The sequence below is a fragment of the Nothobranchius furzeri genome, chromosome 14 (genome assembly GCF_043380555.1).
Source record: "Nothobranchius furzeri strain GRZ-AD chromosome 14, NfurGRZ-RIMD1, whole genome shotgun sequence".
In the NCBI taxonomy this organism is placed as follows: domain Eukaryota; kingdom Metazoa; phylum Chordata; class Actinopteri; order Cyprinodontiformes; family Nothobranchiidae; genus Nothobranchius; species Nothobranchius furzeri.
Genome location: NC_091754.1, coordinates 17,654,420 through 17,670,595, shown reverse-complemented (window position 1 = coordinate 17,670,595; position 16,176 = coordinate 17,654,420). Strand labels below are relative to the sequence as shown.

At 43.3% G+C, this 16,176-nt stretch overlaps 1 protein-coding gene across 3 annotated transcripts in view; it reads right to left on the bottom strand.

The window, feature by feature from the left end:
- Positions 1 to 16,176, bottom strand: part of LOC107390130 (hyccin 2) — a 38,118-nt gene that overhangs the window by 6,192 nt on the left and 15,750 nt on the right. For 2 of the 3 annotated variants that reach the window (XM_015966678.3, XM_015966680.3), the window contains exons 3-12: positions 12,179 to 12,256; positions 9,361 to 9,462; positions 8,223 to 8,402; positions 6,218 to 6,298; positions 5,280 to 5,395; positions 4,497 to 4,592; positions 3,827 to 3,943; positions 2,275 to 2,362; positions 2,038 to 2,194; positions 309 to 488 (exon numbers count right to left, since the gene is read on the bottom strand). In XM_015966678.3, coding sequence (XP_015822164.1) covers positions 309 to 488; positions 2,038 to 2,194; positions 2,275 to 2,362; positions 3,827 to 3,943; positions 4,497 to 4,592; positions 5,280 to 5,395; positions 6,218 to 6,298; positions 8,223 to 8,402; positions 9,361 to 9,462; positions 12,179 to 12,229 — 1,168 coding nt within the window. In that variant the 5' untranslated portion in view covers positions 12,230 to 12,256. The remainder of the gene's footprint in view (positions 1 to 308; positions 489 to 2,037; positions 2,195 to 2,274; positions 2,363 to 3,826; positions 3,944 to 4,496; positions 4,593 to 5,279; positions 5,396 to 6,217; positions 6,299 to 8,222; positions 8,403 to 9,360; positions 9,463 to 12,178; positions 12,257 to 16,176) is intronic. The other variant, XM_015966681.3, reaches the window with a different exon arrangement.

Genomic DNA, 16,176 nt, shown 5'->3' with positions numbered 1-16,176 from the left:
TGATGGGCGCATGCAAAACAGCTTCTAGCAACACTTCCTTCAACCCCAGAATAGGAAACTCGTCTGCATTAAAACAGCAGAAGGTAGCAATGATTGGAGAGCGGAGGGGGTGTTGGTGGAGGGTCTTATTGGCTGGATGAGTTAGTTTACTCTGGGGAAGCGAGGAGGCAGGAACGATGGGAACGGCAGAGTTAACTGCATCAAGCTGAGCAGGGGTAGTAGGAGGAGGAGGGTCGGGAGGATGGAGGTCGCAGGGTCACCTCATCCTGAGACCCTCTCTCTTAAGAGTGGCTGCCCCTATCCCCTACCCTCAAGTGTGATGGGGGGAATGATGCTGCCGCTGCTGCTGTGGAAGCTGTGATGCCGCCTTCTATCCTCTTTAGCTGCCGGTTCCCAGGGAGGGTCGTGGAGGTGGTGGTGGAGCTGGGCGAGGCTAGGAGGACTGATGGTGAGGCTCAACTCTGCATCGGTTGAGTGGTCAAAACAATCTGGGAGTCAACAACACAAACGAGGAAATGCGTTTCTTTATTAGCAGCAAGCTTCAACTAGAGCGAGCCTCCACCTGGGCACGGCCCTTAAGGTGGGCTGAGAGCGTAGAAAACTACGCCTGCCCATCTACCGGCGCCATTTTGTTTCTTCATTCTCCCCCTCAAACAAAAAAAGAAAACGCTTTCAAACTTACTGGTGACAAAAAAGCACACGATGAGCTTCATAGACAAAGAAGCAAATTAAAAACAAGGAGCAGTGGGTGGAACAAGCACCGTTACAAACAGGAAGTCACACGAAACATCAAGTCACTGGTTTATGTGGCTAGGTGGATAAACAAGGGCCCGGGAGGGATTCGATCCCCAGACTCCCGGGTGAGAGTCATACACTCTAACCAGTCAGCCTAAAGGTTGGTTTATGCTTGACGCGTCCGCGAGGTCCGCACGGCTCCGCGCGGAAAAGTAGCGTCATTTTGCGTCATTTTAACAACCACGCCCCTCCACCGCGTCTCCGCACGGCTCAAGATTTCCGCAACGCGCACCTCGGAAAATTTCTAACCACACGGACGGACGGACGCGGAAAAACATGGCGGACCGGCAAGAACTAGTATGGCAGAGGTTCATAAACACAGACATTTGTATGATTCAGCTCTCAGAGATCACCGTGATCAACATGTTGTTAATAATTCTTGGAGAGAAATAGCTCGCACTGTCGGAAAAGACGAGGACGCTGTTAAAAATGCTGAAATGCCATGTTGTAAACAGTAATTTCTACTTCTACTATGGTGTAGTGTTGGATGCATGTCGTAGAGCTCCATGCTGCCCCCTACAGTTTGGGAGAATATTGGCTCACCGCAGAGACGAGCCGCACAAACCATAAACGCTGCGAGTTGTGAAGTGCGTTCCATCCGCGAGCCGCATCACCGCGCGGAAAGTGAATGCGTCAAGCATAAACCACGCTTAAGGGACATCCCTTTGGCCAAGTAGCCAGGGCGCATGATCAATCGGGACACTGTGACAGGACGCTCACACTGTCACATCTTCCCCCCTCTTTCCACAAGCACGTCCTCGTGCTCCCGCGCAGGCTGCCACAAACTTCACATCCATGGACCTACTTGACAGTACTACATGGATCCTGCCAACAACGCCAAATGTGGCTAGGTGAATAAACGAGGGCCCAGGAGGGATTCGATCCCCAGACTCCCGGGTGAGAGTCATACGCTCTAACCAGTCAGCCAAAGGGACATCCCTTTGGCCAAGTAGCCAGGGCGCATGATCTATCGGGACACAGTGACAGGACGCTCACACTGTCACATTTAGAAAGAAGAGAAACGAGTTTCCTTCTAGCTGCTTCGAACAGACACCACACAAGTCATTTCTCACCCAACGGTTGCATCTTGCAGCCTTTCGTGGTTCAAGAAAAAGCAACAAACTGTGAGGTTCCAGCTCACCCTTTACGTACAGAGCGTCTCCTCATGATTCAGAATTATTCTTTCAAAAACAAAGTCTGGTAAAGACCTCCTGCTCCATTAATGGGGCTTTGTTTCCTTACCCTCTCTCTTCCAGCGGTGGCGTCGGATGGAGGCGGTGGTGATTGCTGAGATGGAGATACGACTGATGGTGGGTGTCACCTCCACCTGAAGCACCTTGCGCCCTCTCGGCTCATCGGGAGCGCTTTCTGGCAGCGAGTTCTTCATAGCGTTCCCCAGCTGAGGTGAACGCAGGAAACGTTTTAACGTCTTTTTTAAAAATGGCCGCCATAATTGAAGTGGACTGCGTGTGTTCTTACCAGCAGAGGCTGGGAGTAAAGCTCCAGCTGAGACCTGTACACGATATCCTCCAGAGCTTCTCGTCCCATCTCCCACTCTCCGTTGTATCTAGAACACAAACACTGGAGTCTCTCACGCGCTCCTCCGATGTCGGACTCGCGTCCTCTGAACTATTTTTAGTTATTTAAGAAGCCTGCGCCGGGTAAGGGTGGAGCTCATTTCCAGTCGGAGCGATTACACAGCGACACTCCCGAATCAGTAGAAATCAGAGAAAAGTAAACTGATTCCTGTTAGCGCCTAAAAATGCGCATCATTCTCTAATAACTCTGTTGCTTTTAAATGAAATGTTGACATTTTAATCATCGACAGACAAAACATGGCAGATCATAAGTATTTCTGCAGCTGAATGCAGATGTGAGGGATCACATAAGAACATGGGAATAATTTGTAAATCCTAATAAATCCTCAGGGAGGTCTCCTGCGCATGCATGGATGTGTTAAACAACGAATTTCACATATTATCATCATTTCTAATCAAAGATGATGAGCGAAAAGCCAAAACGCATTAACATCATAGTTTTATGTTTTTCAGAATATGTGCAAAATGCATTAAAATACTCAACACAGTTGAGTTGAGGCGACTCTTTGATCCAGTCTTTTAAATACAACAATCACCCAGACGGGAATAAACGCTCTTGGGCTTCCTCTAGACTCCAGATCAAAGGAAAGGCATGAATGGGCAGGTAGAAACAGACTCTCTGATGCTGTCAGGGCTGAAAAAGCCCCCGACTACAGATTGAACTTGATAAGAAGAAGAAAAAAAAACCCACAAACCTTTCTTTGCAATGCTGATGTTCTGATATTATGCACACTTCTCATTCTGTCCACATGCACACATATTGTTGCATAGCGTTAGCCAGCATATTAACCTAAATCCTGCTGCGTCCTCTGCACGTGCCAAGGTCCGTCTATGAGTGGAGCTGTGATTTCTGTCCCTCGTGCGTGTCTGAGTTTAAAATGGCACCGAGGCGACCTATGGCGTGGTGAAGAATACTAAAAACACTCCTTCTTCCACACACACACGGACAAATCCCGCACAGGCTGAATGGATTTTCCTCCTTTCCCACCTTAACGGTAAGTCCAGTTGCTATCGTGTCAGGAGATCCGTCACTGAGGTTCTCCTGCCATCAGGAGCCATAATCAGCTTTGCGACAACTGTTCTTAGAAAGGAGATGAGCTCACATCCTCCCTTGCTGAGCTGCAGCTGTAATCTGTCTGCACCGTGGGAGGCTTCAGTCCACCGTGGACAGCTAGCATAAGGCCGGAGATTCTCACAGCCCGTCTCAGAGTTGTAAAAATCACAATTACAGCTTTAAAATAGACCAATTAAAATAAGAAAATGACACTAATGTGCTGATTCTAGTAGTTTTGCAGAATAAAAATCAAAGTCACCCTTGTTAGTACCGGTTTATGAACTAAAGGTAGAGAAAATGGTGCAATAAGGATGAAATACTAAAACTAGAAGCTAAATCCATGACAAGAATATTTTTTTTCTGTTTTACAGATACATACATAGCGTGGTAAACAGCAGTCAACATCTGCACCATGAACTCAGGATCCAGCAGCACGCGGTTGCAGGGTTCCCTCCACAGCTTCTGTTGTTGTCGAGGGAAGCCACACACACACACTCTGGGGAGGGGAGAGGGCAAAAAAGGAGTTTTCCTGATTAAATGTTTTATTTACAACAACACAAAGCAATAATGAGACGGATCCGCGTTAAAAACAACTATTTTAACCACGCTGTGCTTGTCGAGGTCAGGTAAGGTTCGCTGTGAGGAAGCAAAGACATTGCGATTTAAAATGTTCTGTTTGCCATCTGTTCAGTCCGAGCTTGCTCCAGGCGTCGTCTGTTCGCTCGCAGTAGGCTGGACTCATATCCTGAACCGTCTGCACGCTGCAGCGGAACAATCACCAAGCTGCAGCTCCCACTGAATCACACATTGATCCTTTCTTCAGGGCGCCTTGGCGTTTCCAAGACAGACGGACACAAAAAGGTACCCGGCAGTTTGGGTTTTATTTGGAAAACCACATGAGCTGATTAACGGCGCTCAGATGAAATTGTACCAATCGTATCTTCTTGGAAACAAGAGGAGATTCTCGGATCCCGACTTCAAGCTCATTTGAAAAACAAGAGGATGCTTTCTAACTGGAAACAGACAGAACAAAGGGACACGTTTCTCACCGTGAGCTCATTCTGCAGACCGCCTGATAGGACGAAAGTGGCATGTAGACCACGGCTGAGTTGTAGCAGAGCATAAGGAAACACAACACCTCGAACCTGCAAACACAAATGAGTCAGACAACTTCAACCAAAATTATTTATAGGCCATTTTTGTTTCCTCAAATCACAACATCCAACATGTTAATTGCTGGATTTGATCACTTGGGGGGAAGATAAATCTTCTACCTGCCTAATTGTGTTTTGAAGAGCATGAGGATGTGATCTGATGAAGGGTCTGAGGAACGAGGCCATAAAGGACTCTGCTGCATTCTCATTCAGCAAAGCCATTTACCTCCCGCCTCTCAGGCTCTTAGTGATAAGGCCCACTCACGCAAATGGATTCTCAAATAAGCTACGAGGCCATTGAGATATAGTCATCTCATTTATCAACATTTATTGTGGCTCTTTGCTCTGGACAATCCCTATTTGTGCTGCTTTCACGTGATCTGATCAGATAACCCAGATTTATGTCTCTCTGCATATCCATCACCGCAAATAAACACACGTCCATCTTTGAGTGTGACGGAAAACCCCTTTTTTGGCAGGATTGCTGGACTGCTTCTTTGTATTGCAGAGATTATCATTTAGCGTGCAGGAGCCAAAAAAGCTCTCAGACCTACAGGGTCTGACTAGAGGAGGCTGATCAAGCATCCAGGGTTACGTCTGATCGTCTTAAAAGCAGGACGGAGAAAAGTTGAATAGTTTTGGACGGCGCGGCGGAAGTTGCTCTTGGAGAAGCGGTACCTGTTCTGAGCAGTGAAGGTTTCTCTCTGTGGGTGGAGGCCGCTGTAAACCACTCGGATCAGGTCGTGTTGACAGAGAGCGCCTTCTGTCAGAGCCATGGACCCCAGGCTAGAAGGCTGCACGCACGCACACACACACACACGCACACGCACACACACACACACACACAAACATAAACGCTCGATATTTTTCCGACCAGGAAGTAAAAAAAAAAAAGCACAATGTTGATGTTGGTGGAATAATCTGGACTTTTAATGCTAGTGTTTGCAGGTTCCTCTCTACTGAGGAACCTGCAAAGTTTACCCTAAAAATCTACTTTTTACAATCATTTACTATAAATAATCTCATCCTCTGCTTCTGTAATCCCTCCAACCTTCCGATTCTCCTTTGAGTTTTATTAATTATATTATCTTGGCTTGTACGGTACCAGTACATAGAAGCCATGGTGTGCAGGGATGACTGATCACTCTCCACCAGTTTCTAAAGCTTGTAATTATATCAGCAACACACAAACGCAGGCAGACTCATTCACAGAGAGTGAGAATGGACAGAAACCCGGCTGTAAGGGTGAAATGATGGCGGGTCGACACGCTCTTTTAAACATTGTGGTAATAAATGACAACAAGCCGACTGAGACAGCCGACACAAACTCACCCTGATGGAAACCGTGACTCACAAAAGAGCCAAATGAACTAAAAGTGGAATCAATTAAAGCTCTTCGTTTCAATTTAAAAGAAATCTGCATAAATGTGCATTAATTCACATTTTAAAATTAATTAAAGCTTTGAAAATCATGAGCCTAAAGGTGCTCATTATAACAGACATTTGTTACATCCTGGTGAATGTTTAGACCCTGAAAAAGAGGGGAGGAGCGGAAAAAGATCAAAAATAAGCAGAAGGTGTTCTGTAACATAGACAGGTGCAAGCTGGAGTCCTACCTCATGATATATTGATGGTTTTGACAGAGACGGGATTGTAAAGGAAAGAAGCTTGCCGTTGCCGTCTTTGTCAACAATTTCCTGCAAAAGTTAAAGAAGGATGAAGAAACAGGAAGGCACGATCGATAAAGGAAACTAGAAATGCTCTAAATTACACAGAAAACAATTTATATTAAAAATTCAAGCAGGAACATTTGGGAATTCTGCAGGTAGCACATTGTTGCATGAACTACAAAAAAGATGAATGCATCCCTACAAAAGATCTGAAAGAAGGTAGTGAGTTCCAAACAGGACTTATATATATATATATATATATATATATATATATATATATATATATATAAATGTATTTTATTATAATGGTAAATAGAAGTAACTACAATGTCTTACTGAACTTGTGTGACTATCAGAATTGGTGACATCACTGGCAAAAATAGATATACTGTTCTTAATAAACACTTTCTCTTTCATAAAGAGGAGCAGATGAAGATGTATGTGAAATATTCATTAATTGCAAAAATGTTTTGATTGAAAATCAGTAACACTTTCTTTTACAGTCCCTAATTACTAAGTACTTACATGGTAAGAACCATTTTAGAAAAGAAACAATAATGCACTTTAACTTACTATGTAATTATCATGTAAGTACTTAGTAAATAGGGGACTGTAAAAGGAAGCGTTCCCAAAATCTTGTAAAGGTCTAGATCGACTCATGCACCTGCAGTCAAATCCAGTATGCACGAGTGTTTTGTTAATTTTTTATTATTAATAGACAAACTTAACTTTGAACTCTTCAGAAATATGAGAAAATTCTTCATTTGCTTGTTTTTAACAGGCTGTGAACGTTTGAATGTGCTTTAAAAAGACAAGTGTCATCAGCAAACATGAGAGAGAAATAATGTTGAAACCCTTTTAGGGTGTAAGGTTTGTTTCCACGTGCATCAAGCAGGCATCGCTGCTTCAGCCGTACCTCCTTCAGTGGGCTGCCTGTTCTACCCTTTTGCTGGTTAACAGTATATCTGTGAACATCTGACAGAACCTCTGAGACCAAAGCTGTTTATCAGGCTTCTGCCGTCAATGGAGAGACGTCTGTGTGCTGCAAGTGTGTGTGTGTGTGTGTGTGTGTGTTGAGTGGTATAGACACAGAGGAATAAATTATTCATGAGTGTGCCCTTAGCTGTGTCGGCTGACATGGAGCTGTTTCTGTTGGTATCTCTTGCTCTCTGCACGTTTTCCCGGGGGCGTTTCCCAGTGATGCAATCCACCTCCAGCCTATCCATTAATGGGTGTTTTCCCTGCAGGTCACCTTAGAAGTATTCCGACATAAAACCATCCTAACTTCCATCTTCTGGAAAGTTTAAGATGTAAAAGATGATTTACTTCAAATCACTATTTTTGTCTACATAAACTGCAAAGTTCCACTGCTTTTAACGTATAAGGAACACAGTGCTGTAACTTTTCCAACAATACTGCAATATGCGAAGAGTCAATTGCTGCAGTTTTCAATTAAAGTGAAACACAACAAGCACAAGCTGTGTGTGGAAACTTCACTACCCGACTTATCATCAAATCTGCTTATACAGACAATCCTGAGGCATTCCCTGTCTCTTACCTGTTAACTAGCACACGTGTACACATTTCTGACGGCACAGTCACATGATCTCACCACAGCTGTATAGTGCAGGCATGAGGATTTGCTGAAACTCTACAGCAAATAGTTCTTTATTCACCAGTCGCTTAATTCTCAAAGTTGTCCCACCATCTAGAGTCTGACTGGACCTTTTCTAAAACTGCTGACACTCAAATCAGGTTTCAGAGGAAATTGTATATTTATGTGTAGACATGAGTTGTTAATCGGGATCTATCCTGTAGGCGTTTCTTGTTGCAACAGTTAGAATGAGCATCACGCGACCATCGATAACCTCAACTCCTCAGGGCTTCGTGTTTCCCATTCAGTTTTAGTGTGTTTAACATTATTTCACAGAGTACCTTAAGCAACACCCACCAGGTTATAGATGCCCAACAGGAGGGCCTCGATGCAGCCATTGCTCTGTCGATCCCTGCTGGCAGTGATGCGCAGATAAACCCACACGAGTTCAGGCAGGAACTGCAGCGTGAAACGTCGCAGACGATCTTCTGAGCTCCGGTAAAGCTCGAACAGCTGGTGGCACACCGGCTCCAGCAGCTGCAGCACGAGAGGAAAATACAGTAAGAAGCAGAGATAACACAAAAGGCTGCAACCTTCACGCAAAACACAGCAAGAAATGCATTCTCTGGGGGAGTCTGCAGAGCTGCTGTGTTTATCCAGTCTGGGGGGGGGGGTCAACGATTGTCCACACAGCACCGCTGTGGAAGTGTGGCGGTGTGTTGTACTGATGCTGACTGGGAAACAAGCAGGAGCTCATTAATAAACTTGGCAATGGTTTGGCTTTCCTTTGCATCAGCAAAAACCTCACCCCCCCTTTTCATCACACATACACAAACACACACGCAAGTGGTGCCACGCGTCCTCGATCGGCCGTTTCGTCATTAATGGGATCGTGCAGCTAGACTGACGGCACTAATGGAATTTAGATCCCTGGATGCTTGACTCCTAAATCTGACCGTGAAATGGAAGGGAAACGGTGGCAGAGAGAGCTGCATCATTAGTGGAAAGTCCAGCCTCGGTGTGAGTCTGTTGCTAAAGACAACTGTGCATCCTTCAAAGACAAAAATAAATAAATAAATAAATAAATAAAAGAAGAAAAATGCTAGTTTTTGATGCACAGGAGGGGTTGTGTATTGCCATGTGACGGAGAGTGTGGCTTATCTGGTGTGGGCAGCAGATGTTCTGGTTTGTTTTTCAAAGCCCTGTGTGTGTCTGTACTTGCATATCTGTGTGTGTGTGTGTGTGTGTGTGTGTGTGTGTGTGTGTGTGTGTGTGCGCGCGCACTGGGAACATGATGTCCTCTCTGGCAGGTGATGCAGCTACCAGTGCCACTGCACCCTTCGCCACACTCACACACAAACACCACAAGCTTGCACTTTTATGTGTGCATCCTGCAGACAGTGTCAGCCTCTTCCTCAATGCCAAGTCAGATATCATGAAGTGAGTCACTGGCAGGACAGCGAGCTAAGAACATGAACTCCACGTGTTCTCAGACCTCGTTGCCGGGATCCTGGATGACTCTGTAGAGCGCTGGAACCAGGGACTTCTTCAGATGAAGGCTGCCGGCGTAGCTGGGGATGTGGGTTTCTGGTAAGGACTGGAGCAGAGAGGAACACAAAGTGACCGAACTGTGACCCTTGACATTTCTGCATACGACTAACTTCACAACAAACAAAGTTTTTGGCCAATTTGCCTCCCATCAAACCTATTTATGTTTTCACAGAAGATAATATGAGTACAAGGCTTTTTTATTTGAGAGCCCAGCATTCATTGAAGAAATGCATATTTTTCTGCTGCATTTTATGGTGGATTAAAAAAAAACAACTTCTCTGGTAGTTTTAGGCCCTGTCCACACGTAGCCGGGGATCTGCCAAAACGTAGATATTTTTCTACGTTTTGGCCTGTCATCCACATGAAAACGGAGTTTTTTCACACGAAAACGAATCTTTTTAAAAACTCCGGCCAAAGTGAAGATCTGCGTTTTCTTCGTTTTGGATGTCTGCGTGTGGACAGACAAAACCGGAGTTTTAAGGTCCGCAACGTCACTTTCCGCGACAAAACAAATGCTGACATCACGTGTGCGACCTGTGTTTACACTAGCCGACAGCATGGATGCCCTCAGAGCTGCGCTCGCTTTATCAATTGTCCAAGCGCTTTTTGCTTGTTTGTTTCTGCAAGCGGAATTACTGCTCCTTGCGGAAGACCACAGACGAAGGACGAGGTTAAGAACGAGGGAAGTACTGCCGCCTACAGGTCTGGCATGTCCTTAACAACGTATTTATCCGGGTACGTGTGGACAGAGTTCTTTTTTAAAACGAGGTGGTGTGGATGCAAGTTTTTGGAGGGGCGGATATTCGTTTTTAAAAAAACCCGGCTACGTGTGGACTAGGCCTTAGTTCAATCTTGAAATGATATGATCTTTGTTAGCTCTCAGAGTATGTTTCATGATGGACTATCAGCTACTTCCACATAAAATTTTAGCTTAAAGGTCTTGTTCACTGAAAAATTGTGTAATACGATCTTTTTCAAATGCTGAACGAGAAAATAGTCTTGAACCCCGTTGCCAAAAGGAAATAGAAGAAAAAAGGATTGGGTCAGAAAAAAAAAAATCACACAAATCTACATCGCTGGGAAAATTTGCATCAATAGTCTGGCCCACCTTGGCTTAGGACCTTAGAAGGCTGCCTTGTGAGTCACATTCTGGGGAAACAAAGCTCCAGTGCACCAGTTTCAGGAAGGAAAAGTAAGCCACATCAGAGGTGAGCTTCAGACAGCAGGATTTGGAGTCTAATTTCCTGATATTTGGACATCTCTCCTCTGATTGGCTAACAGCAACACAACTCTACCACTGACTTGCAACGTTGATGTTTTATCTGCACAAATAGCACAAGCTTGAAGGAGTTCTGCAGTGTGGTGGAGTTGCTAATGCTAACGGTTAGCCTCTACTATCCAAGATGTTCTCTGTTTTTTCCTGGACGCCAAACCAACAACAGCCTTCCCCGCCATGAGTCAAGATGGATGAGTCCATAAATGTTAAGTGACAGTGACGTAGATCTGTCGGTATTTTCTAATCCTAGCATTTCGCAGTCTATTTTCTATGAGACGCTAATGCAGGAGATAGGTGTAGGAGACTATTTTCATGTTCAGCCTGCATGAAAAACCCAGGGCGACTGATTATAATCAGAAATAAGATTTCAAAAATGGTTTTTCAGTGTTTTACAACATTTATTCAATTCACAATTTTTGTCAAATCAAGGTTCAGCACGTCATTCACAATAGACAGTAACATTTTAAACCATGACAGGAAATGACATCACACAATCAAAACATGAAAAGCTATTACTCTAATAATGAAAAGAGGAAAACTGACGGTCAAACCTGAACTTGAATGAATTTATTAACAAAACACAAAATAGCTTATTTTGATTAAAAAAAAGAAAATCAGTCTTTAAAAGCACTTCATTCAACATGTTAATGATGTCTGACAAGAGCAACATATCCCAGAATGGCAAACTTTGAACAGTGAAGGTTGAGTTCTGTCTGCAGAGATGGCCTCTCAGCATGGCACCTTGGTGCAGACACGTCTGTGATCTGTCCTCAAACGATCCCTGCTGGTACTTCTTCTGGTTTCTGATTCGGTCCTCTCTTCTGTCTAAAGTAACACCATCACACCCATGCCAAATTCTGTTCACCTTAAGAAGCTGTTGTAACGTGAGGAAAGCTGCTATTTTCGTTTGTTTATTTTTGTATTTCCAATATGATTTAATTGACTGTTTAAGTTTATGAGGAAATTGTAAGGCAATAATCTCTCGAATGTATCTTTGTTCAAATCTGAACCGTCACAGGTCAGATAAGCAGTGTCGCCGTTCAGATGACTTTGTACTCTGGGATATATTTTTACGTTTTAGGATTTTATAATTTCAATAAACCAAGTCAGGATTTCTTGAAAAGGAATTGAAAGCTAAAAATCAAAGTGCTTAAAAAATGCATTTTTACTGCAGTGTGTTTAAAACGTAGGAAACAGCTTGCCATATTTTTCTGAGTGCACTCGTCAGCTGAGCGGCTATGACCCGTGGGGCTTTACAAGAAGACGGACATCTCCACTAAGCACGTCTGGCAAAATCAAGTCTTGGGTCATTTATGAGTGTCTGATGAAGCAAACGGACACCTGACCTGGCATGAGTTCATGCTGTTTCCCCCCACAACAAATCTGCAAAGTAGACCTCATTCTTACACCCACAGTTTGGGGTTTCTTTGACAGATTGTCTGCCGGAGCGTGTTTCGCTTCACGGCGAAGAGGAGAAGGTTTTTACCTTGAATTCGGAGAGCCATTCTTCAACAACACCGCGCTCTGAACCCAGCATCTTCCCCAGAGACCTCCTTCTGGATGTCTGGTGAACAGAAAGAGACAAACTGAAGAAAGAGGGACAGCGTCCAAGCTCTGTTGTTCATCATTACCCATCTAACTCCATTTCTATCCACTTTTATTTATTTATAGATCTGTTGTGTGATAGAGGTGATATGAGATTAAACTTCAAGGATGTATATTCTTACTAGGGATGTAAGAAAATATCGATATGGCAATATATCGTGATATTGTTTCCTGCAATATTATATCAATATTCAAAAGCCGTGTATCGACTTTTGGGAAGAATTCACATGCAATCATTTGTGTATTTTCATTTCCTTTGGTGCAATTCAAACGCCGACTTCTAGTTGGCAGCAGTGGGTTTTGTTTCCACTATTGAAATGTAAATCTCTTTATTATGGTTCAGATACATCACGATAAACATGTTAAGTATCAGTTTGGACCGTTTAATGAAATTTCCTACAATAGATTCAGTCTAAAAAAATCGCTACTATTGTCTGGCTGAATGTATCGCAATATATCGTGATATATTGTATCGTCTCCCCCGTATCGTGATGCATATTGTATTGCCAGAATTTCACCAATACACATCCCTAATTCTTACACCAATGAAGGACAAGAAAAGAGAATATGCTTAAGCACAGATAGTGCACATAAGCAACTAAAGAGCACCAGACATTACTCAGGCTGGCCTGGCCATTCTAATAAAATGATCACAGATTCTGATAGAATATTAATCATGGAGGACTGCAATAATAAAAATGATTCAAAAACAACACGGGTGATGATACAGGCAGATAATCTGCAGGCGTGAACAAACAAGCTTGTTTCTGTGAGATACTCGACACGCGGTTACGTAACGAGTCACTCCAGCGCACTAACCTGTCACTTTGGATGTAGGAAGACGGGAACCCTCAGAGGGAATCATGGGAGATGTCCCTTGGTAATTCAAACCGTAGACGGTCAAGCTTAAGCCTGCTTTCCTTACTCACATCAAATTCAATTAAATGCTTTCCCATTAACGAAAGCTCCCCCCTTACACGTTCTCTTTTTCACCATGAAGAACAGAAATGCAACACAAGGTGCTTTAAACATATTCCTACTCTGGACTGCAAGAGCACCAAATTCCTCTTCTCAGCATCTAGGTGCTAAAATTAGACTCAGCAAAGTGCACAAAAATAACAAGCGTCCAGCCACTTCCCATGGAAAATATATTCTCATTTTAAACAGTTTGCTCCGAATGAGACGCGCGTCTCCACAAAGGGACAGCCAGTGAGTGAGTGGACGGCTGGACTGAGAGGTGGTGAACAGCCACAGGATGCAGTTTGGATTCAGAGTGAACGGTTTTCTGATAAACCGTTCACTCACACTCACACATGATTATGTAACAGCAGATGGACACCGGTGCTTATAATCGAGGCCAGCCTTCCTAATGGTTTGACAACACAACCCATCAAAGACCATTATAATCGATTCCTAAACCTTCAGAGGAACCTGGAACAAAAAAGACTCAGCTTCTCCTTTATGACGACTACTCCATGGAAACTGGAAAAGCTGTCATTTAAACAAACTTTTTATTTCCATCACCTGTCAAGCTCTCACAGAAGGGAATCCTGCAACAGCAAAGTAACAATTTTTGTTATGACACTACAGACAGACAGGCCGGTCATGTCTGTTTGCCCAAACAGAGTAATCTGTAGTGATGTGACGTTCACGAACGAATCGAATCTTTTGAACGGGTTTTCAAAGTGAACGATGAGAGCAGAGTCCCTGTAGAGAGCCGTTCATCTCGTCTTCCGGTAATAAACCTCCCCAAAACTCTGTAAAGCGCACCCGCTCAAACCCCACCCACTGCTGTGACGGACGTAGGAGGAACCCTAACCAACCCTGTGCGCCCTCACGGACACCGCAGGAACACGTGGCTCTGAACACTACCACTAGGCCACTGAGAAGATTTAATGTTGAAACGACAACAAATAGTGACCCAGAAAAAAGTTTAAACTGTGCGCGTGCATGCACATGTCAGTAAAGATCACACAAAATGAAGAACCATGATGCTAAAATAGGCTTAATGCAATTTTATGCAGGTTGAATCATGAGTTGTGCAGTTATGTCAACACTTTATACAAATGCATCTTGTTTTCAGGGAGAAAACTTTGCCCTTTCTTCTAGAATAAACAGACTGGTTTAGATTTAATCCACATCCAGAGGCAAATATTTAACTTGGACTGTTTGCTGCGCTAGACGTCAGAGGCATGCAAACATTCCCCATCAGTATGTACAGTATTAGTTACAGTTCAAACCGAACCCATCATAAATGATTCACAAAAACTCTAGTGCAGTGCAGATAAGCATAAAAACGACAAAAGAAGCTCAGAGGAGCAGGATATCCAATTTAATGCTGGGCTGGAAGAGGGAAGCGAATAATTATAGCAACTAGACAAAATTTGCTTCCTAAATATGAGCCGGTGAAGTGAAAGTCCCTACTTAGTCAGCTTGCTAAACCCCTTAGAAAAAGCTGACTCATTCATTTCCTCCGGCTTGTCAAGCTGTCAAAGACTTAAGGAGATGAAATTCTCCTACGATGGGGCAGGCTTATAGGTTACCATGGGAACAGCTGTCAAGGGACTCTGAGACACTGTTGAATATTTGCAGACAGCAACTGTTCATTTAGTGAACGGAAAATAATCTCTAAAGTAGGGAATAAAATAAAAGGTGTCAGGCGGGAGCTGATAACATCAGACGGTAATCTGTTGTTTTCATACATTTGTCAGTTGTTGGTTTTTGTTCATTTTATGGTGCAAAAAAACAAACAAGAAAAATACGGGTGGCACAAAAGCAAAAGTGTGAGAAAACAAAAGCTTAACCTGAGCGGGGAGCCTAAGTCACACCCATCTGGTCCATGGGTCCCCTACTGTCAGAAAATACAAAAGAGAGTCTATGGAGTGATAAAATTTTATGCTCCGATTGTATATGTGCCGTGGATTTCTAAAAACACAGTTTGATGCCAAGAAAGCGCTTATTTTCAACTGGTTATTTTAAGTTTGGTTTGAAAAGACGTAGTGGACCGCAACTACTCGTCTCAACCAAAATGACGTCACAGAACCAGACAAGAAGAAAAAGATGAAAAATAGCTGGGAGTTTAGCAAGCTTCACATTGTTCTTTCAGGACAAACAAAGGAGCATTAAAAGTAGAGAAAAGCACTATAAACCAGGTCAGCGGCAGCTACGATGGGGAGACGTGATTCTGCTGTGATGTAGTATATGCAACTGCTGATTTGTAGTCTTTTTAATGCATATTCTACAGTAGCTAAAAATAGATTGTAACGTAACATTGAAATGTTAGCAAGTGTGTATTTTGGATGGGTGCCTATGGATCTGAGTTGCTCTGCTCATCTCAAAGTTGTTTTTTCATCTCCAAAAGATGTTCAAACAGGACGGAACTAAGCATCGCTGTTGGAGGAGGTCCTAATCTGACTCTGGATATCCAGATCAGATGTCGTTCCATACATTTTGCCGATGGGAAAGGCCCTGTGTCTGAGAATTACGAGCCGACACTAGCAACTAGGGATGTGTATTGGTGAAATTAAGGCGATACGATAAGTATCACGATACGGGGAGACAATACAATACAATATGTATAAATTGTGATTTAGTGAGTGTTTTAGACTGAATTTATTATAGGAAAATTTCAATTAACAGTCCAAACTGATACTTAACATGTTTAACATGAGGTATCTGAACTATAATAGAGGGATTTACATTTCAGTGGTGGAAACAAAACCCATTGCAAATTGCTGCCAACTATCGTTCGGCGTTTGAATTGCACCAAAAGAAAAGAAAATACCCAAATGTTTGCATGTAAATTATTCCAAAAATTAGATAAACGGCTTTTGAATATTGATATAATATTGCTGGAAAAAATATCTGGATATATTGCCA